This window comes from Lithobates pipiens, unplaced genomic scaffold (genome assembly GCF_037356315.1).
Source record: "Lithobates pipiens isolate NorthernLeopardFrog02 unplaced genomic scaffold, aLitPip1_a1.2 Scaffold_19, whole genome shotgun sequence".
Taxonomy (NCBI): Eukaryota; Metazoa; Chordata; class Amphibia; order Anura; family Ranidae; genus Lithobates; species Lithobates pipiens.
In genome coordinates, this window is record NW_027507764.1 from 190,730,257 (window position 1) to 190,756,607 (window position 26,351).

Genomic DNA, 26,351 nt, shown 5'->3' on the forward strand with positions numbered 1-26,351 from the left:
GCGAGAGAGCGGCCACCCTTCTGAAACCATAGCAAGCCACATGCCCTCAACATGGGGAGGGTGCTTTGGGCCTCATCCCCACAACCCTTGCCCGGTGGTTGCGGGGCTCTGCGGACAGGAGGCTTATCAGAATCTGGAAGCCCTCTTTAACAAGGGGACTCCCAGATCCCAGCCTCCCCCCAGTGTGAAATGGTAACAGGGTACAAATGTACCTCTACCTTTTCACAAAAAAAGTGTGAAAATGGTAAAAATTACATGACATGGCTTGGGTACAAGTCCTTTATTAAAAAAATAAAACTGTCCCGCGAAGTCTTCTTCTTCTCTTGCTCCCCCGACAGACCAAAAAAGAAAAAAAAAAGCGCAAACAAACTGCTTCCATGGGAGGCGCCCACAGTATGACGTGTCTTAATTTTGACAATTCTTTTATAACTGAAAGCGAGGCCACACGGTGATGTTGCTGGGTGACCCCACCCCCCCTGATGCATGGGGACATCCCTATGGCTTCTCTGTAGCGTCAGAGGGGGCGGGCCACCTGGTTCCATAAAGGGGTGACCCTGCCCCCCTCTGACACCCCAGGGGAACCATTGGGAAGTCACCGTGCATCAGAGGGGGGTGGGGTTACCCGGGTAAGTCACGATGTGGCCCTGCCCTCATTTATAAAAAAAACGGTGAAAGCGAAGACATGTCATACAGCTCTAACATCAGGCTCATCCCTAATGTGAACCAAAAACAGCTGGGTCAAGCAACTCCTCTCGAGTTAATGGGTACCTTAAAACAACACATGCAATGGTATCTAATGGCTCACAGAAATGTAGACAACATAAACACCAATGGACTTGTTTTTCAGTGTATCCTTCAACCCACCAGTAAATCAATCTATCTATCTATCTATCTATCTATCTATCTATCTATCTATCTATCTATCTATCTATCTATCTATCTATCTATCTATCTATCTATCTATCTATCTATCTATCTATCTATCTCATACAGCAGTAACATGTATTTTCCACAATACAAATAATCAAGAATGCAGTGCATGGACCACTTCCTTATTTTAGAGCTAGACTGGAGGAGATGAAATATAGTTATATATTTTTGTTTACTATTAACATGATCTATAACAGTACAAACCAAGGTTGTACAGATAATATTTGTATGATTTTATAAATATTGTGTAATGCAAAATAAGAAAAATATATTTAGAGCGTAAGTTTGTCTTTCGCTGAGCTGTATAGGAGTCGAGAAATAAATGCTGCATGTAACATTATGACACAATTTAGATTGGCTTATCACTCATCCTCTCAACATTATGAAAGAATAAGGAAACTCTGTTCAATAATACAGTATTTTTTATTTCTACTGTGCCTTCAGAGATGGGATTTCATTACGATTGCCAAAGTCCCTCAATTCCAAGGAGATTCAGGTTTCTCTATATATTAATGTTTTTTTTTTCTCTATTTTAATCTCATTTTAGAAAATACAAGTACATAAATGTATAAAAAAGCAATTTTAGCACAGAAAATGCTTTCTTTTATAATATTCTGTCCTTTCAAGTACCATTAAGTTTAAAATTCCAGTGAACATTATTAAACAAGCTGTAAACACATTTTGTAAAAATGTAGTATGTGTTGAAGTGTCTCTTTAACTTTAAACCACAACTTTAAATATCTGGCATTATATTTACATTTACTAAGAGGCCAATTGCATTCTGTTATATAACATTGTACAGTTAAAGCAAAAATGTTTAAATAGGAAGTTACTTTATAAGCTGTGCCTAAAATAAGGCACCCCGACAGCAAAGGACTAGTCATTAGCATTGCCTGTAGTCTCCCTTCGAATATTTCCCCTATAAGCTCCCTTTTCAGACCTGGTAATTTGTCATGCATTTCCAGAAGCACAAGAATGCTTGACAAAAAGATTTCAATTTTACAGTGCCTTGAAAAAGTAATCATACCCCTTGAAATTATCTACATTTGTCATGCTACAACCAAAAACGTACATGTATTGTATTGGGATTTTATGTGATAGACCAACACAAAGTGGCACACAATTGTGAAGTGGAAGGAAAATAATAAATGGTTTTCAAAATATTTTACAAATATATATGTGAAAAGTTTGGTGTGCATTTGTATTCAGCCCCTCTAAATCAATACTTTGTAGAAGTACTTTTCGCTGCAATTACAGCTGCAAGTCCTTTTGGGTGTGTCTCTATCAGATTTGCAAATCTAGAGAGCGACATTTTTGCCCATTCTTCTTTACAAAATAGCTCAAGCTCTGTCAGATTGGATAGAGAGCATCTGTGAAGAGCCACACCAGTCTCAAGGCTTTTGCAGACTCTAAGCCATTGTACACACGGTCGGACATTCCGACGGAAAATGTCCGATTGGACTGCGTTGTCGGATAATCCGACCGTGTGTGGGCTCCATCTGACTTTTCCGTCGGAATGTCCAACCAACAAAGTTTGAGAGCTGGATGTAAAATTTTCCGACAACATGATCAGATCGGACTTTGTCTGCTTGTTTGTAGAGAATTCCGATCGGACAAAGTGCCATGAATGCTCAGATCGTAACGAATGAACGTCATCGCATTCCGAACGATCAGCATTTCCATCAGCTTTGACTGACCGTGTGTATGCAACACCAGTTTCGGACAAAATCCGTCTGAAAAAATCTGATGGATTTTGTGGTTGGAATTTCCAACCCGTGTGTACAAGGGCTAACAGGTTTTCTTCAAAGATTGCCCTGTATTTGGCTTCATCCATCTTCCTATCAACTCTGACCTGCTTTCTTGCCTCTGTGGAAGAAAAGCATCCTCACAAGATGATGCTGCCACCACCATGTTTCACAGTGGGGATGGTGTGTTCAGAGTGATGTGCAATGTTAGTTTTCTGCCACACATAGCGTTTTGCTTTTAGGCCAAAAAGTTACATTTTGGTCTCATCTGACCGTCTTCTACTTGTTTGCTGTGTCCTCCACACAGCTTTTTGCAAACTGTAAATGGGACTCTGTATGGCTTTCTTTCAACAATGTCTTTCTTCTTGCTCCCATAAAGGCCAGATTTGTGGAGTGCACGACTAATAGTTGTCCTGGGGAAAGATTCTCCCACCTGAGCTGCGGATCTCCGCAGCACCTCTAGAGTAACCATGGGCCTCTTGGCTGCTTTTCTAATTAATCTCCTTGCCTGGCCTGTCAGTTTAGGTGGACAACCATGTCTTGTTAGTTTTGCAGTTGTATACTCTTTCCATTTTCGGATAATGGATTGAACAGTGCTCCATCAGATGTTCAAATCTTGGGATATTTTTTTCATAGCCTAACCCTGCTTTAACCTTCTCCACAACTTTATCCCTGGCCTGTCTGGTGTGTTCCTTGGCCTTCATGATGCTGTTTTCTTACTAAGGTTTTCTAACAAGCCTCTGAGGGCTTCAGAGAACAGCTGTATTTATACTGAGATTAAATCACACACAGGTGGACTCTATTTACTAACTAGCTGACTTCTGAAAACAATGGGCTCCACTAGAGTTTAGTTAGGGGTAGCAGAGTAAAGGGGGCTGAATACAAATGCACGCCACACTTTTCAGATATTTATTTGTAAAAAAAATTGAAAAACATTTATCATTTTTTTCCACTTCACAATTATGTGTTGGGCGGCACAGTGGTGTAGTGGTTAGCACTCTTGCCTAGCAGTAAAAAGGGTCCCTGGTTTGAATTTCAACCACGACAATGCCTGGAGTTTGCATGTTCTCCCTGTGCCTGCCTGGGTTTCCTCCAGGTACTCCGGTTTCCCCCCACACTCCAAAAGACATGCAGGTAGGTTAATTGGCTTCTGTCCAAAAAAAAATTGGCCCTAGTATACAAATGGAGACATTGGATTGTGGGCTCCTTGAGGGTAGGGTCCGATGTGAGTGGGCAATGTACAGGGATAGGGACAATTGTAGACACTCACTCAGGATGGACTGGTGTCTTTATTCAACCTTACTAACTATGTGCCACTTTGTGTTGGTCTATCACATAAAATCCCAATAAAATACATTTATGTTTTTGGTTGTAACATGAAAAAATGTGGAAAATGCCAAGGGATATGAATACTTTTTCAAGGCACTGTATCTATAGGGCCTGTTCCTAACTATCTTATTACAACTTGTTCTGCCCTGTGTCTCTTTGTAGAAGCAGCCATCTTGGTAAAGACATGGGTTTTTCTACCTCATGTCGAAGCCTCAAGCAAGGAAGAAAAAAAAGCAGAAAAGTAATGACATCACCAAATCTCTCCCCAAATTTTGTGAAAGTAGTAGCTAACGGCAGCAGTGCTGTAGATGATCTAAAGCTGTAGCTAGAGCTATATAGAGCTGCACAGCTATAAAGTCATAGTCCCAGAAGAGCCTAGACACACTCACATATACCAAAAAATGCACTGCTATTTTTAAGGGGAAATTCAAGACAAAAAGTAACATTTTCAGGGTACTGCTTAGGCACAAATATTATTACCAAATGCTCCCAATAACACTGTTTGTGTTCTAGTTCACTTTAAATTGTTGACAGAACGATGGGAGATGCCATTGCTAACTTATTTTTTTAAGGTGCAAGATCTGAGGCTTTCATTTTAATCCTGGCTTTACTAGCTAATGAGTTGCTAACCTGGAACAAGTATGCAGGCTGAGAGTTCAGAAATATCAGACTCGACCAACTGCATGCTTGTTTAACGTCAGGGACTCAATAAGCAGTGAAAATAGAATCAGAATGACAGACCCACGGCTCACATCTTTGAAAGAAGCAAACAAAACAGCAATGACAGCTGCAATTTTTGTATTGTAACCACTTTCGATATGTCTGCTTTAAAGTAGCCTTTTGAAGTATTTCTGGTAAATAACAATTTCGTTTTTTTTATTTACTTTTAATTTTAAATGTTTTTATTAAACCGCATTGTATTTTTTCTGACAATTTTTGATGTTCATATTACTTGTTTTAGATTTCAAACTGCATTGTAGGTGTATTTTTCGGTGTATTTTTCAATGTCTTCATGCAAAATTATTCTACAACTAAATGGCACATAGTCCAATCATGTTTGTGTACTATGAAAACTTAATTTTAAGCTAAAGCTTGAAAATATAGTCATGCAATCAGTCAAATGTTTCCTGATTTCTACATTTGAATCATGATTTCTACATTACAAATAATATGATTTGTTCACGGAAGCTTTAGTTTTCTAAAATTAGTGATTTACACTGTACGGTTTGGTCTTGGCAGCAGAGTCCAGCCCTGTCAAGTACTGTAGTCAACCACTGATAAGTGACCCTTTAGTATACAGTGGCTCATATGAAAAAACGATTAGACTGCATCTAAAGTATATCCATGGCTACAGTAGAACCTTTATTCCATGTTGGGGAGGAGCTGTCTGTGTCTCCAGTGGAGACTTTGCCCTCTGTATTTGACCAGCTGACCAATGTCACTTGAACAGGAAGTTATGGGACTTATAAAATGTTACTCTTGTAACCAAAACATTAGGTGAAGGGAAATCTTCCAATGGAACACCTCTTCCAATGATAACTGTCTACTAGGCAATTTCATCTCTTTTCAGAGAGCTTTTTCTCTCACTGATCTTGTTGGTTTTCCAGGAGAGAAAGTAAAAGGAAATCTCTCCAATGGGATAAAGATAGAAAAAAAAAAAAACTGAGATCATATCCATTCCATACACAAGTAAAGCAAAAGGCTATTGAACAACATTCAAAGTAAATGAACTTACAGTATGGACAGCCATAGAGTTCCACTCTTAATCCTATCTGTCCCTCTTCATTCCAGTCCAGGGGAACAATGCGTATATAGCGAGCTACCACCGGATGTTGCAGGTCATGTCGGACAACAGTGTCTGAATTTCCATTACCGGGAAATGCCTGTTGAAAAATAGGTAGTATGGATCAAACAAATTCTTAGTCTTGCCAATCAGACAAAAAGTAATGTAATGTTGTAGCAAGTCAAAAATGGAAGGCAGCAACTGGGGGTTGATCTGGGTCAAACATTTTATAAACATAGCCAGTGCACATCTCTGTTTTGAAAGTATATACAGACCTTGAATAAGGCCTATAAAGATGACTCCGTCTTTTAATAAACGTATTGTAAGGGGAGGTCCATTGATCTCCACAAGAAGTATTACATACCTGAAGGTGTTCAATTTTACTTAAAGGATAAATGCACTCTGACAATAACATTTCTACATCTACAGACATCCACAATCTAACACTCACCTATCTAACCCTGTAAAGAAGAAATCAGTATACATACCTTTTATAAAGCGGATCTGATCCGATCCCACGCTGAGCCGTCAGCTGCAGCTTCGTTGTGGAAGTGGGTACAGAGGACACAGCCAACAGAAGCCCCGTTCATTTCACAGCCATTGTTGGCTATGTCCTCTGCAGAGCTTCCACGACCGGAAGCTTCAAAAAAGGTATGTATACTGATTTCTTCTTTACAGAGTTAGATGGGTTAGTGGACTCATCCATTAAACTGGCCATAGATGAGTAGAAAAAATGAATGAAAAAAAAAAAAATAGAAATGTTCTTTCGATCTAACATTCAATGGCCCAATAATTGTATCGTACCTTTTCCAGCAAATTTCAATATTTTTCCAATCATTTTACACTTTAAAGACTTTAAAGGATAAATTCACCTGTGGATAAAAAAATATGAAATGCACATATTTTTTCAGGTAAAAAAAATTGCATTTATTATTTGTTTTAATTAGAAGCTTGTGAAACATTGCACCCATGATCAGCAGCCTGTCAGCATAGCTATCTGCCAGTACCTCATTTGGGCAGGCAGTTACTGAATGACAGGTAGCATCATTGAACTACCTAGAGGGCTCATTATCACTCTGGTAGTTGTAGTTCCACCATTCACAGAACTCTGAGAATGAGTGACGCACTCGGGTGGGCGACACCCTGCATGGCTGTTTTTTTTTAATTGTCACAGCGGGTGGGGGGAAAACATCCCTCCCCCGCTGTCACAATGGAGAAATGGGGGGTGTGGGGGCTGCTGCATCAGGAATATTACATCCTAAATATGGGTGTAATATGCAAAATGTTAGGAAAGGGGAACTTATTCTTTAAACAATCAATTAGAAAATTGTTTGCCCAAAAAAAAAAAATCTGAAATGTGCGTTCATTCATTATCATTCATTTTCAATCATGAAATGAAAATTGACTGTCGCATTAAGCACCTTAACCCCACAAAAATTGAACATTTGGTCTAAAAACGAAATTTTTTTGTATGGCCAACTTTAGAATATAATCTGATTTAGTAATAATCTGAAGACACCTATAGGCGTTTATACAAATCATGCTGAAGTTATTATATCCTGTTTTTATGGTCAGATGCTGGGATATTTTTGCATTGAAAGTTTTGGCACTCCCTGATGGTGAAGAAGCTTCCTGGCTTATTCCTGGCAGAAGATAGCATCTAGGTCTGACCCAATCAGGAAGTGTCAAAGCATTGTCTGTCAGAACAATTCAGCATTCAGCCACAAAAACAGGACATTAGTGACTTCTGCAGGTATTTGCAGTCTCCTCTAGGAATTTTAAAGTGGAGTTCCACCCTTCTGCTCATTTGTTTCTTTCCCCCTCCAGTGCCACAATTGGCACCTTTCGGGGGGGACTGGTATCCTGTTCCCACTTCCGGGAGACACAGCTGCATATTTTGACATCATGGCTTGGCTTCCTCCTCTTCCCCCTGTCGCTGGGCCAGTAAGAGAGAGGAGCGGAGCCTCGTGCATGTGCTGTAGGTTTCCAGTGTGAAGGCTACACTGCCGGGTTCCCTTACCTGCAATGGCGGCCGCATGGTTGGACAAAGTTGTCAGAAAATCCGATCGTTCGGAATGTGATGACGTTCGTTCGTTACTACGGGACTACATTGAGACTAGTAGCCAATAGCTTTGGTCTCGTAATTTGATCTGAGCATGCGTAGCACTTTGTCCGATCGGAATTCTCTACAAACCATCGGAAAAATTCTGATCTGATTTTTTTGTTGGAAAATTTGAGATCCTGCTCTAAAATTTTCTCCATCGGAATTTCCGATGGAAAAAGTCCAATAGAGTCCACACACAATCAGATTTTCCGACAATATAATCCCATCTGACCTTTTCTGTCTGAATTTCCGACCGTGTGTACAAGGCATCAGAGTCCCAGAGAGACATAATGAACTACTACCGGTAGTTTTACTTCTCCAGCTTCCACTAAGAAGTAATATTGGTTATGGCTGGTCTGATCTATAATTTAGTTACTCATTCACATAAACACAAGGGCACAACAAGGAGAATTCTGAGATACCTTAGTGTATGCAGGGACTCCAATATTTACCAATATTATGAAAAAGGTTGCCTTACACACGCAGTCCGGTTTGCGCTACAATACATTTTACTTAAAGCCTAACTCCAGATTTCTTGTGACTTTAAATAGTTAATTTGTGCCAAACTGATCCAAGCAAATAATTTCCTTCACTAACATATGCTGTGAACACTATATGAACTGTATGTAGCATCACCTACATAGAATATACGGCGCTGTGTTTTGGCAGCAGCTGGGGACTTTCTGTGCTGCTTCCAGAAGAAAATTTAGTCAAACTGATTGGTTGAGGTGGAGATCATGATGTCATTCACCCACCTCTCTTCCTCGTTCAATCAGAGGAAGCCTTGTATAGTATTAATTGATGAAATACAAAGCTTCCTGTGAATGACTGAGCATAACTCAACCTGACTCGATTTTGTTCTAGGAAAAGAAGGGGAAGTCTCCATCTCACTGTTAGAGCACAGTGCTGTATACTTTATGTAGCTGAAAGGAACACAAATACCCCTCCCACAGTGGCAATGACAGGCTGGGTAGGGCTGTGATATTTCTTATGCATGGCTTTGATTAGTGTCTTGTCAGCCCTTGCTGACGTGGGCTATTCATTAATCATAAGCTGAAGCAAAGCTTATAGCTAAAGGGAATTCAACATACAATACAACATAAGGCGGCATACTGAGCTGGCCAGCTGCAAACAGCTCTGTTCTACCATATGCCTAGGTCAGGGATATGCAATTAGCAGACCTCCAGCTGTTGCAAAACTACAACTCCCATTATGCCTCTGCCTCTGGCTGTCATGCTTATGGCTGTTAGAGTCTTGCTATGCCTCATGGGATTTGTAGTTCTGTAACAGCTGGAGGTCCACTAATTGCATATCCCTGGCCTAGGTGGTAGAAAAAAAGGGTTAAATAGCCTGAAAGTAAAGCAAAATACATGTTTCTGTGTTAGAAATACTCTTAGCTCCTGGGTTATGTTGTGGCCTGACAAAGCACAGCAGTTTTGCAGAATGAGAGGTGTCATCCCTTCATCAGTTTTCTTTTGATAAATTACCCAGACCCAATAACTCTCCTATCTCCATATGATAAAGGCTAATTATTATGTAGTCCCAACATAATAACTATGAGGTATACTAACTCTCTTTGTGATAACATATTAAGTGTGCACAAAACACAGCTCTGAATTTCAGACATGATTAACAGCTTTTTTGCACCTATTGTACAGATATAACAAAATGCTTTTGATGGTATATTTAATTAATGGTATATTTAATTAATGAATTAAGGCTGAGTTCACACCTATGCAAATTGGATGTGAGTTTCCCCACATCCAATTTGCATGACAGGAGATTTCGCATGACAGGAGACTGTGACCCATTCTCTATGGAGCCGGTTCACATATCTTCGTTGCCGTTATGGAGCAGCTTGCACAGGAACGCTGTGCGTCTTTGACTCAGTTTCAGGGCTAAATTCAGGCAAAACTTCTACCCTGATTAATCCCTGAAATGGAGAACAGGGATACACCTGACCCCTGCTGTGAGCTGCATCTGTTGTAGGTGTGAACCCAGCCTAAAACATTTGTTGCCCCACATGTCATATTCCTGATATGTGGCTGCTGTACCATATACTTGTATGATAAAGTATTCTGTTCTCTTTGTATTGCTTCCTTTGTGTGAAATACCTGGTGTTCTTGCTAGTTCCACTGCTTTCCTAATAAAAACTGACCACACTAAGCAGAAGAACACACCATGGAACTATGTTGGGAAGTCAGTGTGCTCTCCTCCAATGATCAGATTTGTCCTGACATGCATAAACTGCCCAGCCATTCACCGGCAAGCTCAGTGTACAGCAGCTTCTCTTCCCCCCAGGGTGTGTACAGCTGAAAACAGAGGGAATATGATCATTTATAAAAAAGGGAAAAAATATATTTATACTTTTTTTTTTTATATGCATACGAAAATGTTTTGTCTCTCATTTCTATTTTAAACTGAAAAGGATGTTTTAAAAGGTGATTGTTTATAATCACTTTAATATTTGAAATTATTTGTTAGGGTCTACATACATTATCTAAAACTTCCTAGTAGTTTCTCTTTGTCCACCAAGGCAACAATCTCTTTAGTTGTCCACAGAGGTGGCTATACTGCATGTGCTAACATACATCAGAATACTATTACTCAAACTTCCTATGACAGGCTTATTCACCCTCGTGATTTGGTCCCTAGAGACATATTACACATGTGATGTGGTTTGTTTGCCATATTAAAGGCATATCAGACTGCCCTACCATGACTGTCTCTGACAGTAAATGGCCAATGCCACTGTCATAATTTGAAGGAATGTACATTTTCAATGTCAGGTTTGAGTACTGGATAGCTAACTGTTCAAGATAATGATCCTCCTGGGTTTTACAAACCAATGCACAAAGTTGATAAGCTTTGACACAGGGACATTTGTGGACTCCAGATTGAACACAACACAGTGCACTCTAACTATGAAACAAAACCAGAAAAGATATCACTTTAAAAACCGTACATGTCATTTTTTTTTAAAGTAAAGTAAATAGACGCTTATCATGACAAAATGCAATAACATTATCTTGCAGAAACTAAACAAATTTCTAGAGTTTTGAGTCATAGCCATATTAAACATTAGGGAATCCACAAGTTAATAAAACATTGATTGAAATCAGATACCATGGCATTGTTTATAATTTTTTTTTTTGTTTGTTTTTTCTTGGCTTGTTTTTGTTGGGGTAGGAAGATGACATGCAAGGCATAATTATAACCTGTTGGTGCCAAGAGCAATATCCAGCATTTCAAACATTGCTTAACATCTTGAAACTGAAAATTAAATCAGTAACACTTCCTCTAAACAGCGAAAGCTTCCAAAAAACAGGAAAGTGTGTCAAGAGTCCACTATGTACGAAAGACTGGCACAGGATTTGCCTTTTTATTTTGAATGTTTTAATATTGAAATGCTGATTGCAATCTGCTGTCTAAAGCTAATGTCTTGTTCCTACAGCAAAGGCCTGGAATAATTAAGGGTTTCATAACTGTTTAAATGCAGGGGAGGCTTTACTTTCATTTGGGTTTTATAGTGAATGAACCACAATATTCCAGTGCTGTAAATATTTTTCAATTTTAAAGACCTCACTGTTTAGACTTTAAAGTTCAATACAGCCACTTAGAAAATGTAAGAATTTGTAAACTGACAAGGTCAAGACAACAAACAAAACAAATGTTTGAAACATGCATGGAACATTAATATCTATAACTTGCACTAGTCAGTAACCAAACCTACAAATAATTACCTTTTACAGTAAGAAAAATATAAAAAAATACCACATGGACCAGGGACAGAAAACATTAACAAGCGTTACAACTTTCCAAGAATGCTAATACACACGATCGTAATTCCGGCCAGAAAAAGACAAATGAGAGCTTTTCAACAGAAAATGCGACCATGTGTATGCTCCATCGGAATTTAGCTGTCCGAATTTCCGCCAGCCAAAAATTGATAGCATGTTCTCAATTTACCCAACGGAAAAACTTTCTATCGGAAATTCCGATCGTGTGTATGCAATTCTGACATGCCAAAAATCACACATGCTCAGATTCAACTACGAGACAGAAGCTATTGGCTACTGGCTATTGAACTTCCTTTTTCTAGTCCTGTCGTACATGTTGTACGTCACCGCGTTATAAATGATCGGAATTTGGTGTGACCGTGTGTAGGCAAGACAGCTTGAGCCGAATTCCGTTGGAATTCCGTTGGGAAAACCATCAGAGCTTTTTCCGACGAGAATTCTGATCATGTGTACACGGCATAAGATAGTTTTTTTTCTCCCTCTCCCATCCCTCCAACAACAGAGAGCCATATATTTACTATACGCAGAGAATAATTGCATCAAGACCAACCACACAATGCTATCGAGAACCAGTGGCAATGTTGGAGAGCATGAGACACATTCTGGGGGAAGCACCCATATCCCCAATGTAGGTCAGCATGTGTTCCCATTATTATACATTAGCTGATAATAAGGTCTATGACCTGATGGAAAAAGGGACCCACAAGGGGATCTGTCAGATCCAACCTCTAAAGGAACATACCTCACATATCCCCAGTCAAGAAATGCAAGTGTTTTTTCAATTTCTAACAATATAATTAATCTGGTCCTAGAGTTTACATGGTCAACCTGCAGATTAGAAATTATTTATATTAGACTGGTCTCTGTAGAGAGCCAGTCACATTAGAAAATCTTATGGCAAAGATTGTGGTTTGGTTTTTTAAATCCATATTAAGTAAAGCTATGGGGCAGCATGATAGGTAGAGGAGAGGGTCTTTACCTGGCTTAGGAAGCAGATACATGCACTCATACATAGAATTTGACAGAATCTGGGTGTCCAAACAGTGCTTATATAGTTCTCCAGCCTAGGAGAAAGTTATCTTTGGGACATCTGATTCATTATCATTTCCTTCCTTATCCACCCTGGGGATAATTTTCAACTATTCCTCTCATCTGAGAGGTAAGACCAAAGGTGACAGGAAGTGAGGAATATTCAGAAAAGTCTACCACTAGATATGAAGCTGCTTAAATCATTTAGAAAAAATGGTTTGTTGCTGAGGGCTGAGTCAAGTCTGGATGATGACTTGTGGGTTTGAGACAAATGAGAGAAACTTTAGAGGGTTTTACATCTGGAAGGGAGAGGAGACATATGCATTCACCAAATCCCTGTCGCATGAATTATTTTATGCTACCACAAACAGTTGAGCCCCCCCCCCCCCCCTTAGAACTTGGTGCTTAAAGAGAGAGGCTACTATTGCCGAACAAAGAGGATAAGCTTGACAACTGCTGATATTAGTAAATAGTGCATATAGTAGTATAACCATTTTTAACGAGGAACCCAAAAGGGCTACCTTGACTTTCAAGCTCAGGGGCATCCTAAAATTAAGTGGTAAATCACACCAAGTAGAACTCTGAGACTAGAATGTTAGGCTCTGGGGGTAACTGATTTTTTTTTTATTGTGCTGGACTCTTGGGACTGTTTGATTTGAATACAAGCGTTAGTGTAACAAACTAGCTGCTATATCTGAAAATTGCATCACATTATTGCATTAATCCATTTGCTAATGCTTTGGAACATTAAGGAATACAGTGCCGAGTGAATACCTTAGATTTTATCCTGCAAATATACTTTTTTTTTCATTTATTAAACATAATTGCTTGAAAATCATATGGTCTGTGTGTCCATGTGTGTGGACTGCCTCACAGAATAGCTCTATGCTATAAACAATGAACTCATATTGGTTTTGCTACTGAATAATGCTACAATTAGTCCCGTGATAGAAGGCAAGGGATGGCTAGATTCTAAACAATCTATTAACCTTGAGTTGCAAATCAGCATGGTTTTGAATAATCAGATCATTTATCTGGCTTAGAGAGATTCTACAAACAGAACATGCAAATCTAAACTAAAGACAGATATTAAAAATACCATATATTCATTCCAGCTGTGTATTCATTAAAAATATTCCATTCATCTAAAATATAGCTCATATAAGTTAACAGTCTCTCATAATGTTAGCTTTTTGGGTTCCCCTGCACGGCAGGGCAGTGTTCTACTGCTCCTTTATTGCCCAATGAGCAGGGAGGGGAAGAGTGGCCAAGCTATGCTAATTAAAAGCATTGTAGAAAAGTTAGGTACTTGATCAGTCTATGATCTCCATCAGCATTACCTGCATCACAAAACTGGCTCAACATGATTTGAAACATAATTTAATACATTTTACTACTGATGATATGAACCTATTTATGGTTACATAGTTGGTCAGGTTGAAAAAAAAGACACAAGTCCATCTAATTCAACCAAAAAAAAGAGAAATACAATCCCATATACACAATCCTATTATCCACAGTTGATCCAGAGGAAGGTGAAAAACCCTACAAAGTATGATCCAATTTATAGCAGGGGAAAGAAATTCCTTCCTGATACTCTGAGAGGCAATCAGCTTTTTCCTGGATCAACTTTACCTATAAATGTCAGTATCCAGTTATATTATGTACATTTAGGAAAGAGACCAGGACTTTTTTAAAGCAATCTACTGAGCTTGCCAGACCCACCTCTGGAGGGAGTCTATTCCACATTTTCACAGCTCTTGTCGTGAGAAATCTTTCCGCATTTGGAGATAAAATATTTTTTCCTCTAGATGTAAAAAGTGCCCCCTTGTCCTCTGTGATGATCTTAAAGTGAATAACTCAACACTAAGTCCACTATATGGACCACTTATGTATTTGTACATGCTGATCATATCCCCCTTAATCTCCTCTTCTCAAGAGGGAATACATTCAGTTCTTCTAATCTTTCCTCAAAGCTGAGCTCCTCCATGCCTCTTATCAGTTTGGTTGCCCTTCTCTGCACTTTGTCCAGCTCCCCGATATCCTTTTTGAGAACTGGTGACCAAAACTGAACTGAATATTCCAGATGCTGACTTACCAGTGATTTGTACAATTTGCAAAATTTTATCAAAATTATATCTCTCTCTTTGAAGTTTTTCTTAATACAAGAAAGGACTTTGCTTGCTTTGGAAACTGCAGCTTGACATTGCATGATAGTATTGAGCTTTTAATCTACCAAAACCCCCAGATCCTTCTCCACCATTGACTCTTCCTAGAATGTACGATGCATGCATATTCTTACCCCCCAAGTGCATAACTTTAAATTGATCAACATTAAACCTCATTTGCCACTTTATTTCCCAATTAGACAGTGCAATGAGGTTGGCTTATAATTTGGAGACATCCTGTAAGGACGTTATTCCACTGCATAGCTTGGTGTCAACTGCAAAGACTGAAATGGTACTTTTATCCCAGACCCTATATCATTTATAAAGATATTAAAAAGTAAGGGTCCCAACACTGAACCTTGGGGTACAGCACTGATAACCTTAGACCATTCAGAGTAATGCCGTGTACACACGTAGCTGACTATCCGGCGGACTTAGTCTGGCGGACTTCCTGCCAGACTGTCTGCCGGACTTTCCGAACGAGCTACTTGCCGAAACACGGCACTTTTTCAGCGGACTAATACGGCGTACTAAGTCCGCCGGACTATCCGCTGTACTTTTGAAATGAATGGACTCGCCCACACACGCGGAGGAAAGTCCGCTCATTTTGAGCGCGTCTCCAGGTAGCCGTCACCTAGTATGGACTTAAAGGGGAATCGCTACGCTGAAAAATCGGCGTGGGGTCCCCCCCTAGGTCCACATCAGACCCTTATGCGAGCACGCTACCCGGCCGGCCAGGAAATGGGTGGGGACGAGCGAGCGCCCCCCCCCCCCTCCTGAGCCGTACCAGGCCGCGTGCCCTGGGACATCCTCTGGGACTGTGACATCATAATGGGCGGGGACATCATCCGGGCAGGAAAAGTCCGTTCATTTCAAAAGTACAGTGGACTGGCACACACACGGCTGGATTTTCCACCAAAATGCGAGTCCGGCGGACAGATTGGAGTGCTAAAATTACTTTCTTAGTCCATAGGACTTTTGGGTAAAAAAAGTCCGCCGGAGCCCACACACGGGGGGATTGTCCGGTGGACTTGAGACCGCTGGACACTTTTCCACTGGATTGTTTGATCGTGTGTACGAGGCATTAGAGTCATTAACCACTACTCCCTGAATCCCGTCTTTTAGCCAGTTTTCTATCCAGTTACAAATTGATATTTTCAAGCCTGTAGACTTTACCATACACACAAGCTATTCATTAGAAAGCTTTAGTGCATAATCCTCCTTTCATATCTATCATTACAATACATACCATATATTACTGATGTGCGCTTTAAAAATAACCCCTCACATATAATGTGCAACAAACATTGATTTTGTAAAGAAAAATCCTCTTTGTTGTAGTATGCCTTTGTGTATGCAGTGGGCTGATGGAATTGAGTTTTAAAAAATGGTTCCATTGCCTTGGCTAAAATGCTGAAAAAGCTGCATACTGTATATCAGATTAAGACTAATGTAAAGCATGACTTTTGCTGAACAATTGCTCTCAATAACAACAGACAAAGCGAGCAGGCTGCATAAGGAGAAAGTGAATGTTCCAGCTAGTAAGCAATAAATAGAATATGGCGAATCAGTCAATTAACGCAAGCTTAAAGCTGAACTTTAGGTAAACCACTAAATGCACAGATGAAATAGAGATACAAACGAGTTCTGTCTCTCCAGTCCTAAAATTCAGATCTGCCACACAGACTGTCTAGTAGTGCAGGAGACTTGATTTTTCTCTGCTACAGTTCAATAACCCATATAGGTATTGTCCCTCCACCACAATTTGACTAACCGGTGAATAGAGAAGCAGCAGACTTATGAGCACAGCTCTTTAATTGTGCTCTATACACCTATCAGAATGCTCCTTGCACTGCAGCACAACTGACTGGCTACTTGTGCTGCTTCACCCTCTTCCACTCTGAGCTCTGCTCTACATGGAATGCAACAGGTTGACACCAGGTCAAATTCGGGTACTTACACAGCTGGATGGATACATAGATGCATTCATTTGTGTATTTTACATATGCTTGGATTTTACTTTTAATGAGAATGAAAACACTTCTGTTCTATCAGCTAATTTTTGAAGGACCACTTAAACATAGCAAAAAAATTCAACTTTTTTTTTAATTATCCACAAATTTACAACAAATCCAACTAATCTAATACATTGAGGGGGATGAAACAAGAATATATTCTGTAATTCGCCCCCAACATCATATCAGGCACAGGCTTCAGATATAGACTACTGCTATCTTTGTGGGAGCAGTGGTATCCCTGCAGAGGTCTGATGCTGCTTTCCCCTTCTGAGCCAGAGATATAGCTCTCCAATCCACTTTGCTAATTGAAGAACTTTGCTAAACAGGGAATGTGTCCATCACTGCAGAGAGACTGAAGCTCTCACCCAGATAGAAGTGGTACACTCTATTTTAACACCCTCAATCTATCTGTTAACATTTCAATAAAACTACGAGTTTAAAGATCAATGTATAATTAAAAATTATTGTCTTCTTGCATGTAACATTATCAAGATGCATTAATGTTTTGAAAGTCTTCTTTTCTATGCTTATATTTTAATTTAAAGATGAATTTCAGGTATAGAAAAGTTTGGACCCGTGTAACTATTCACACACCATATATGTGGGATCCTTCTAAAAGTTTGAAATCCCTTTAGTAGATATTGCTACTCCAGTGAGTTCCACATGTTTCTGGGTCCCATGTAGAGCAGCTTCCTTGCTGCATTGTAAGCACATGAGGCCAGTCACTCATTACGAGTGCCATTCAGAGATCGCTTTGCAGTTTATCAACGAAAGGGTCCTACAGGCAGGGCTTTACACAATAATTGTGCTTTGCTACTTCTCACTATGCAAGTCTATGGGTTTGATTTGGAGTGAAAAAGGTTCAATTAGCAAAGTGAATATTCATTGAGCTTAGTAAATAGGGTGACATTGGGGCTGAATTACTAAAGGCAAAAAAGACTGTGCAGTTGCGCTCATTCTCCCCAGAGTTTAGCGAAGTTGATGAAGCTTCACTTTGTAAAGCATGCCCAATCAAGTGCAAGGAAAAAAAAAAAACATTTTTACTTGCACATTATTGGATAATGGAAATCACCAGAGTGATGTTCATTTTAAATACCAATCATGTGCAAGGATATATAAACAGGAAGCAGTCCCTGACAAATGTAAAAAATTGTCAAGTGTTTTATTTTTCTTACCAGCACCTACCAAAAACTGAAATGTTACTTTTGCATGGTTTTAACATAAAACATTTCAGATACCTAACATGAACTCTATACATTGCATATATATATATATATATATATATATATATATATATATATATATATATATATATATATATATATATATATATATATATATATATATATATATATATATATATATATACATATTATATACAGGCATACTCCACTTTTAAGTACACAATGGGGATAATTTACTAAAGCTGTAAAGTGCAAAATCAGGCTCACTTCTACATAGAAACCAATGAGCTTCCAGGTTTTATAACCAAAGCTTAATTGAATGAGCCTGATTTTGCACTTTCCAGCTTTAGTAAATAAACCCCATTGTGTGCTTAAAATTGAAGTATGCCTCTATATATACACATACACACTCACTGACTCATTGGCCACCTTTGTTAGGTACACGTTGCTAGCAGTGCTACTAGCCCAGTGAATGACATGAAATGGTACAAAGGTAAGTGGTAAACAGCCAGAGGTAAAAAAAATAATAATAGGTTAAAGTGACACTAGACACACACTGTTTAACCACTTCCCACCCGCCATATAGCAATATGACACTGGGGAAAGTGGTTCTGTTATGCTGACCAGACATCATATGATGTGATCAGGACAAGCTGGTGCATGCAGTGGTTAATTTAAATTCAAATTGTCCTTTCTATTTCTGTATAAGTACCCTTTTCCATATTGATATACAGCTATCACATGACCCAGATATTTCCCAGCCTGTCTGTAGGGAAACATAAGCAGGAGGAGCGTCTAGTCCTCTGCTGCTGGTCATATGTTCAAATTTACAAAAAAAAAACAGCCTTTAGAATACAGAGTAAAAATAAATAATATTGATTAACTGTTTTGCCCTACAAATATTCATTTGAAATCAAATCTTTATTATTTTTTGTCACTCTTCTCCAGTCTGTGTCTTAGAATAAGAGGGAGGTGAAGCCACCATCAGTCTTCAGGTAATATCCTGCCCCCCTGCGAGGGATTGGGCTGTCATTTACTACTGTGTATACACCCACATGTGTGACTCTATAGCCACATTGGGCTGCTCAAATGTGATAGGGAGGAAATTCTCATCATAGAAACTCACTGAAAACTGAGCATGTGTAGAGTTGCCACCACTGCTGCAAAAATCCCTAGCTGACATGAACAGAAGGTGGAGATAGAGTGCAGCTGGATCAACCAGGTTTTTTGTGGAATGCATATCAGTTTTTATTTTTTAAATTGTTGTTTCTTTTCATTTAAAGCACAAAAATTAAAGACCACATAGGTGATCAAATACCACCAAAAGAAAGCTCTATTTGTGGGAAGAAAATGCAACAGCGCTGAGAGCTAAAAATTGTCCTGGGCAGGAAGGGGGGAAAGTGCCTGGTATCTAAGTGGTTAAGCAATACTTGGATGGTATTGCCCTATAGTGTACTATAAGTACTATATTGCTCTCAAAATAGTGAGAAAAAAGGAAATTAACAAAGAAAGGCAGAAAGAGCATTATGACCCTTAAAAGTGTAGGTCTTTCTTTTAGAGAAATTGCAAAGAAATCCATGGTGTCAATAAATACAGTTTGCTACACCATTGCAAAGCACTTGGAAGCAGAATCAGAAGACAAGTTTCTTGGAGTCAAAAGTTTGCATGTCAGGCAGCTCACAGGTCAACAGCTTCAAACACAGCTAAACACTGATCAAAGTAAGCAAGTCCTACTTTCAACTGGGAAGAGAAGCTGCAGGTTTGACAGGTTGAGGGGCTGTAAGAAAATAATTGCTATGTTGGCAAAATAGGAAAAATAGGCTTGCCTGAGCCATGCATCACTGCTAGTGGACTACTGAAGACTCCAAGATTGTCTTTTGGATGAATCAAAATGTTATTTTTTCATCATGCATGACTTTTTGTGTGACACCAATTGGCAAACATGGAAGAGGAAGCATGAATTTTTGGGGCTCTTTGGATGGATCCCTAAACCAAAACTAATGCCACAACATTTTGCGGCACCATACCCCTGAAATATACCTAGTTGGTCATGGGTTCATCCTACAGCAAGATAATGACCCAAAACATAGCTCTAGGCTGTGTTCAGAAATACCTTAGGCCGCGTACACACGGGCGGACTGTTCGCCCAACCTTGTCCGCTGAACAGTGTTTGGGCGGACAGTCCGCTCGTGTGTGGGCTTTCAGCGGACAGTTTCAGCGGACAGTTGGACGGACAAAGTCTTTCGGAAATTCCGAAAAACTGTCCGCTGAAACTGTGTTTGAGCGAACAGTCCGCCCGTGTGTGGGCTTGTCCGCTGTACTTTCGAAATGAGCGGACTGTTCCCGCTCGGAAAGTCCGCCCATTTCGAGCGCGTGTACAGGTAGGCGGGGCCCGCGAAGGAGACGTCGCGGGCTCCGCCGCCTGGAATGGGCTTAAAGGGGAACCCCAACGCCGAAAAAAATCGGCGTGGGGGTTCCCCCCAAGTCCACACCAGACCCTTGTCCGAGCACGCTACCCGGCCGGCCAGGAAAGGGGGGCGAGCGAGCGCGCCCCCCCTCCTGAGCCGTACCAGGCCGCATGCCCTCAACATGGGGGGGTGCCTTGGGGAAGGGGGGGCCGCGCGGCCCCCCCACCCCAAAGCACCTTGTCCCCATGTTGATGAGGACAAGGGCCTCTTCCCGACAACCCTGGCCGTTGGTTGTCGGGGTCTGCGGGCGGGGGGCTTATCGGAATCCGGGAGCCCCCTTTAAGAAGGGGGCCCCCGGATACCGGCCCCCCACCCTATGTGAATGAGTATGGGGTACAATGTACCCCTACCCATTCACCTGTGAAATAAAGTACAAATAAAAACACAACACAGGGGGAAAAAATATTTTATTGCACAGCCGGGGGTCTTCCGTCTTCGGGGGTCTTCTCGCCGGACTCCTCCGCTATGTGTGTGTAGCTCTTTTGCCAGCGGAGGAGTCCGGCTTTCTTCCTCCCCGCCGCCGGCCTCTTCTCCCGACTTCGGGGGTCTTGTCCCCCTCTTCGGTTCTTCTGCCGGGCCACCGCGCCTGGTCCGGTGGCCCGGTCTTCTGTCGCCGTCTTCCGTTCTTCTGTCGCCGCCTTCGGTTCTTCTGCCGGGCCACCGCGCCTTCTTGTAGCTCTTTTACAGGCGGTGGCCCGGTCTTCTGTCGCCGCCTTCCGTTCGTGTTCTTCTTCTTGTTCTTGTTCTTCTCCAGGCGATGTTGACACGTCGCTCCCTCCGGCCGGAATGCCAGAGCCGCCCTGCGCTGTGACTTATATAGTGACAATGGGGCGGGGTCACATGGTATATGTCACATGGGTTGATGTCACATGGTGACCCCGCCCCCTTACGATGTCATAGTCCCCATGTGACATCAACCCATGTGACCAACCCATGTGACATATACCATGTGACCCCGCCCCATTGTCACTATATAAGTGACCGCACAGCGCGTCCCCGGCATTCCGGCCGGAGAGCTCGTCGAGTCAACATCTCCAGGAGAAGAACAAGAAGAAGAACACGAACGGAAGGCGGCGACGGCGACAGAAGACCGGGCCACCGCCTGTAAAAGAGCTACAAGAAGGCGCGGTGGCCCGGCAGAAGAACCGAAGGCGGCGACAGAAGAACGGAAGACGGCGACAGAAGACCGGGCCACCGGACCAGGCGCGGTGGCCCGGCAGAAGAACCGAAGAGGGGGACAAGACCCCCGAAGTCGGAAGAAGAGGCCGGCGGCGGGGAGGAAGAAAGCCGGACTCCTCCGCTGGCAAAAGAGCTACACACACATAGCGGAGGAGTCCGGCGAGAAGACCCCCGAAGACGGAAGACCCCCGGCTGTGCAATAAAATATTTTTTCCCCCTGTGTTGTGTTTTTATTTGTACTTTATTTCACAGGTGAATGGGTAGGGGTACATTGTACCCCATACTCATTCACATAGGGTGGGGGGCCGGTATCCGGGGGCCCCCTTCTTAAAGGGGGCTCCCGGATTCCGATAAGCCCCCCGCCCGCAGACCCCGACAACCAACGGCCAGGGTTGTCGGGAAGAGGCCCTTGTCCTCATCAACATGGGGACAAGGTGCTTTGGGGTGGGGGGGCCGTGCGGCCCCCCCCCTTCCCCAAGGCACCCCCCCATGTTGAGGGCACGCGGCCTGGTACGGCTCAGGAGGGGGGGCGCGCTCGCTCGCCCCCCTTTCCTGGCCGGCCGGGTAGCGTGCTCGGACAAGGGTCTGGTGTGGACTTGGGGGGAACCCCCACGCCGATTTTTTTCGGCGTTGGGGTTCCCCTTTAAGCCCATTCCAGGCGGCGGAGCCCGCGACGTCTCCTTCGCGGGCCCCGCCTACCTGTACACGCGCTCGAAATGGGCGGATTTGCCTCCTCCTTACGTGGGCGAGTCCGTTCATTTCAAAAGTTGAGCGAACTGTTTGCCCAACCTTGTTCGTCAAACAGTCCGCTCGTGTGTGGGCAAGTCCGCTCATGCAAATTTTGAGCGGACTGTTTGACAAACTGTTTGCCGAACAAGGTTGGGCGAACAGTCCGCGCGTGTGTACGCGGCCTTAGAAGAAAAGATGGTAGGCTTCAAATTATGGAATGGCAAGCATGATCTCCAGACCCAAACAAGCTGGTTTAGGATGAACTGGCCAGAAGAGTGAGGACAAAGCAACCTTAACGTGCAACTAATTTGTGGGAATGTCTGCAATAGTGTTGGGAAGAACTTTCTGAACAATGTTTGAGTTCCATTGTAGAAAGTATGCCAAAATGTAATCTAAAGTATGTAAACTTTAAATTACATTTTGTTAAAAAAATATATACCACAGTTTGTTCTTTATGTCCAATTGTTTATTTGTTCTTTGCTTTATTTCAGAGTACACTGAGACAATAAACAGCATACATTTCAATATACATTCTAAAGCATATAACTGGTAGTGTTGCTATATAATTTATTTAGTAAATAACTATGTTATTTTAATATATAAAAACATCAGAAAAGCACAGCAGGATTATGATTGATATATATAAAAAAAATATCCAATTTAACAGCAATGCTGTTCTTAATGGCTTGTGTGAAAGTAACTTTTCTCGATCAAATTAGCAGCATTCTGGATACATGTGCTAGAACAAATGATTCATGCTTGTTCTGGTCTACAAAGTTAGACCTTTATGAAGTTGAAAAAAGGGTTTAGATTGTTTGGTGGAAAGCAGGGTCACCTAATAAATGATGTGTTTGCAGGATAATTAAACTACATTTTCATTTATGCTCTGATAAAATATAGCTTTTATTTAGACAAATGTTGTGCAGAAGTACCCTTAATGGATAATGCACAATTTGGTCTTATATCCATCATTACAAGGCTGAAAAATCAATTTACACAACCTTGTAAATTCTCAACACCTGCCATTATTTTCCCTTTCCTTTCCTCTGCACTGTGATTTAATAGGGAGTTTACGAATGTAGGAAAGGCTTTATGAAATGTTTTCAACACGTTCCTCATTGGTCTCTACTGTAAGCAGAAACGAAAGCCCTGCTTTACCAGTTCTGATCTTAGCTGCTTAAATGAAATGATTATAATATAGAAGGATAAGACATGGATACAATGGTGACAGGATAATTTGGAACAGCCAATGGCATGTATAGACACATTGGAAGTAATATACTAATGAAATAATTTTTCATTTGTAAAGATTACATTTGTTCACTTGCTATAACGCAAATTGGATTGATTTACTGAGGCGAATCGACTGTTCATAGAGGGATTTTTACCAGAAATGTATGACTGAGGTGAAGCTCTGCTGACTTCCGTCATCCAATCACATGCAAGCAAATATGATGTTTTTTCTAGTGCAGGGAGTACATGTCAAAAGTGGCAACCATGCACAGCACTGGATGGCAGAGTGATGGCAGTTGTGCTGTATGAAAGATGTGAGCTTTAATGTGATACAAATCCCAGTGTGATAGCTATATAAAAAGTGATACACTTGAATAAAAGCTCGAGACACATTTGACCTTTCGGATATGGGTATATACATCTAATGGCCTTAGAAGCTGGCATTGCCTTCTTTACAAAGAAATTACATAACTTATTGCAGCCATTTTGAACAACTGCTCACCAGTCTCTGACATCAAATTTTTGACCACTGCTCCATGCAAGAAAGACGTTTATGGGTTTCTTTTCATTAGCTGCCTGTTTCAGATCCCCCACGACATTTCAATTTAATTCAAATCAGGGCTATGATCTGGCCAGGTCATAATCTTCTGTGTTTTCTTTTTGAACTATCGCTTGCTCGATTTGCTATTGTACTTCAGATCATTATTGTGCTGAAAATCCATTCCCCCTTTATCTTTAACCTTTGGACAGCTATCCTCACATTCTCCTTCAGCATACTTTGATATGATGCAGAATTCATGGTTGCCTTGATGACTGCAAGCTGCCCAGGCTCTTCTGCAGTAAATCAACCCCAACCTTTCCACCACCATGTTTCACAGTTGGTATAAGTTTCTTCTGAAATGCTGTCTTGTCCAAATAAATGTGCTTTGCCACCAACTGTTATAAGAGTTAATTGCAGACCCCAGTGAAAATTTTAGATTTTTTTGAAAATTATTTTCATATATATATATATATATATATATATATATATATATATATATATATATATATATATATATATATATATATATATATATATATATATATATATATATATATATATATATATATACACTGTATATAGATTATATTCTATGTTATTTTTGTATAGCTTTTCATAAAGATCAAATCAAAGATCAAGTGTAGAGGAGCCATTCTTTCTCTGAAAGCACAAAATAAGAAATGATTTCTAATATCAAGATATAAATGTACAACACAGAAAAACTTCAGTCTCTACAAATAATCAGCATGATGGCATTCACCAAATATACAGTGAGGTCCCTCTATGAAGCAGAAAAGTTCAAGACATATTCACAAACTGGCTTTTAAAGTGCAGCCATCTATTATCCCTTGCCTCTGATCACAGCCAGCTTTGGGGGACACTTTTTGATAGCATAAAGGCTTTGTTCTGACAAAGACATTTTTGAAGAATAGACATGAAGTTTAGAAGAAAAGAAGTGTCTGCTTACAGATAACACACAAAAAAAGGAAAGAAACCATCCAACAGCAATTACTATGTGCACAGAATATAAAATAGATATTAATACACTATAAAGCAATTAGCTAAATTCATATTTTTTTACTTAGAAATATTATTGTAAACTAGACATTTACCTACTGGGAAATTGAAGACACTATTAGTTTCAAGCTTTACTAATATTGTAACCCTGATTTTTATGTTATTTACATTCCACTGTATTCATTAAAATAAAACACAGTAAAGACTGATCATAGATGGGAAAATAAACATTCAAAGGCTCAACACAGTAAAATAATAATGTTAATATTGTTGTTATCATAATTATTACCTGTGTAGAGAAGTGCCCCTTTCCTTGCCTTCCCCAGGAGAGGGTGCAATGCTCCCTCCCATCATATACTGGACTCCTGGACACACCTAAAGGATATAAATTGCAGCCCCTGCCACATTCCTGTGCACACTGGGGCTATGCTTGAGCAGCTGTTATGGGCTTGTTATGGGCTTGTTATGTGTTTGTATGTGTTGCTAGCTGCAACCAGCTGCCCCCCAATGTCAGAATCGATGTGTGGGCCATAGAAGGGCATAAGAGAATGCAGCACTAACTTAAATCCCAGTCACATGGGGGATTATGTCTGAACAGATTCCCCAGTACAGACATTTAAGTGTGGTGCCATTGCTCACAGCTTTCTGGACTGTTTTACCAGAGAAGTACCTCTTTGGAGCCTGCTGCACAGATTCTGTCCTCAACCACCCAGGCTATCTGCTGCAGCAAGTCCCCTGACAAGTAAGATATCATATTCCTTAAAGCAAAACTCCTTGTTGCTGATCTCCTACCTTCACCAACTATGCTATCCATGTTCTTCTGAGCTCTGTAATTCCTCTGTAGTAGCCTACTGATCTTGCTGAAAAAACATTATTGCCCATTGATTTCCTGTTTGTGAATGCATGAATGAATGAAATACTTGTATAGCGCACAATGCAAACTGAATCGCCTCTAGGCGCTGTGGCGTGCTTTGATCATCTGCTAAAAGAGGAAGGTCTTGAGTTTTTTCCTAAAAGCCAGGTTATTTTCTTCCAGGCGGATGTTGATTGGTAGAGCATTCCATAGCCGAGGCCCTTGGACAGCGAATCTCCGA

At 40.8% G+C, this 26,351-nt stretch overlaps 1 protein-coding gene across 1 annotated transcript in view; it reads right to left on the bottom strand.

Annotated features, from left to right (window-relative positions):
• Positions 1-26,351, bottom strand: part of CNTNAP2 (contactin associated protein 2) — a 2,388,168-nt gene that overhangs the window by 1,388,475 nt on the left and 973,342 nt on the right. The window contains exon 4 of the mRNA XM_077491601.1: positions 5,740-5,887. Within this exon, the coding sequence (XP_077347727.1) occupies positions 5,740-5,887 (148 nt within the window). The remainder of the gene's footprint in view (positions 1-5,739; positions 5,888-26,351) is intronic.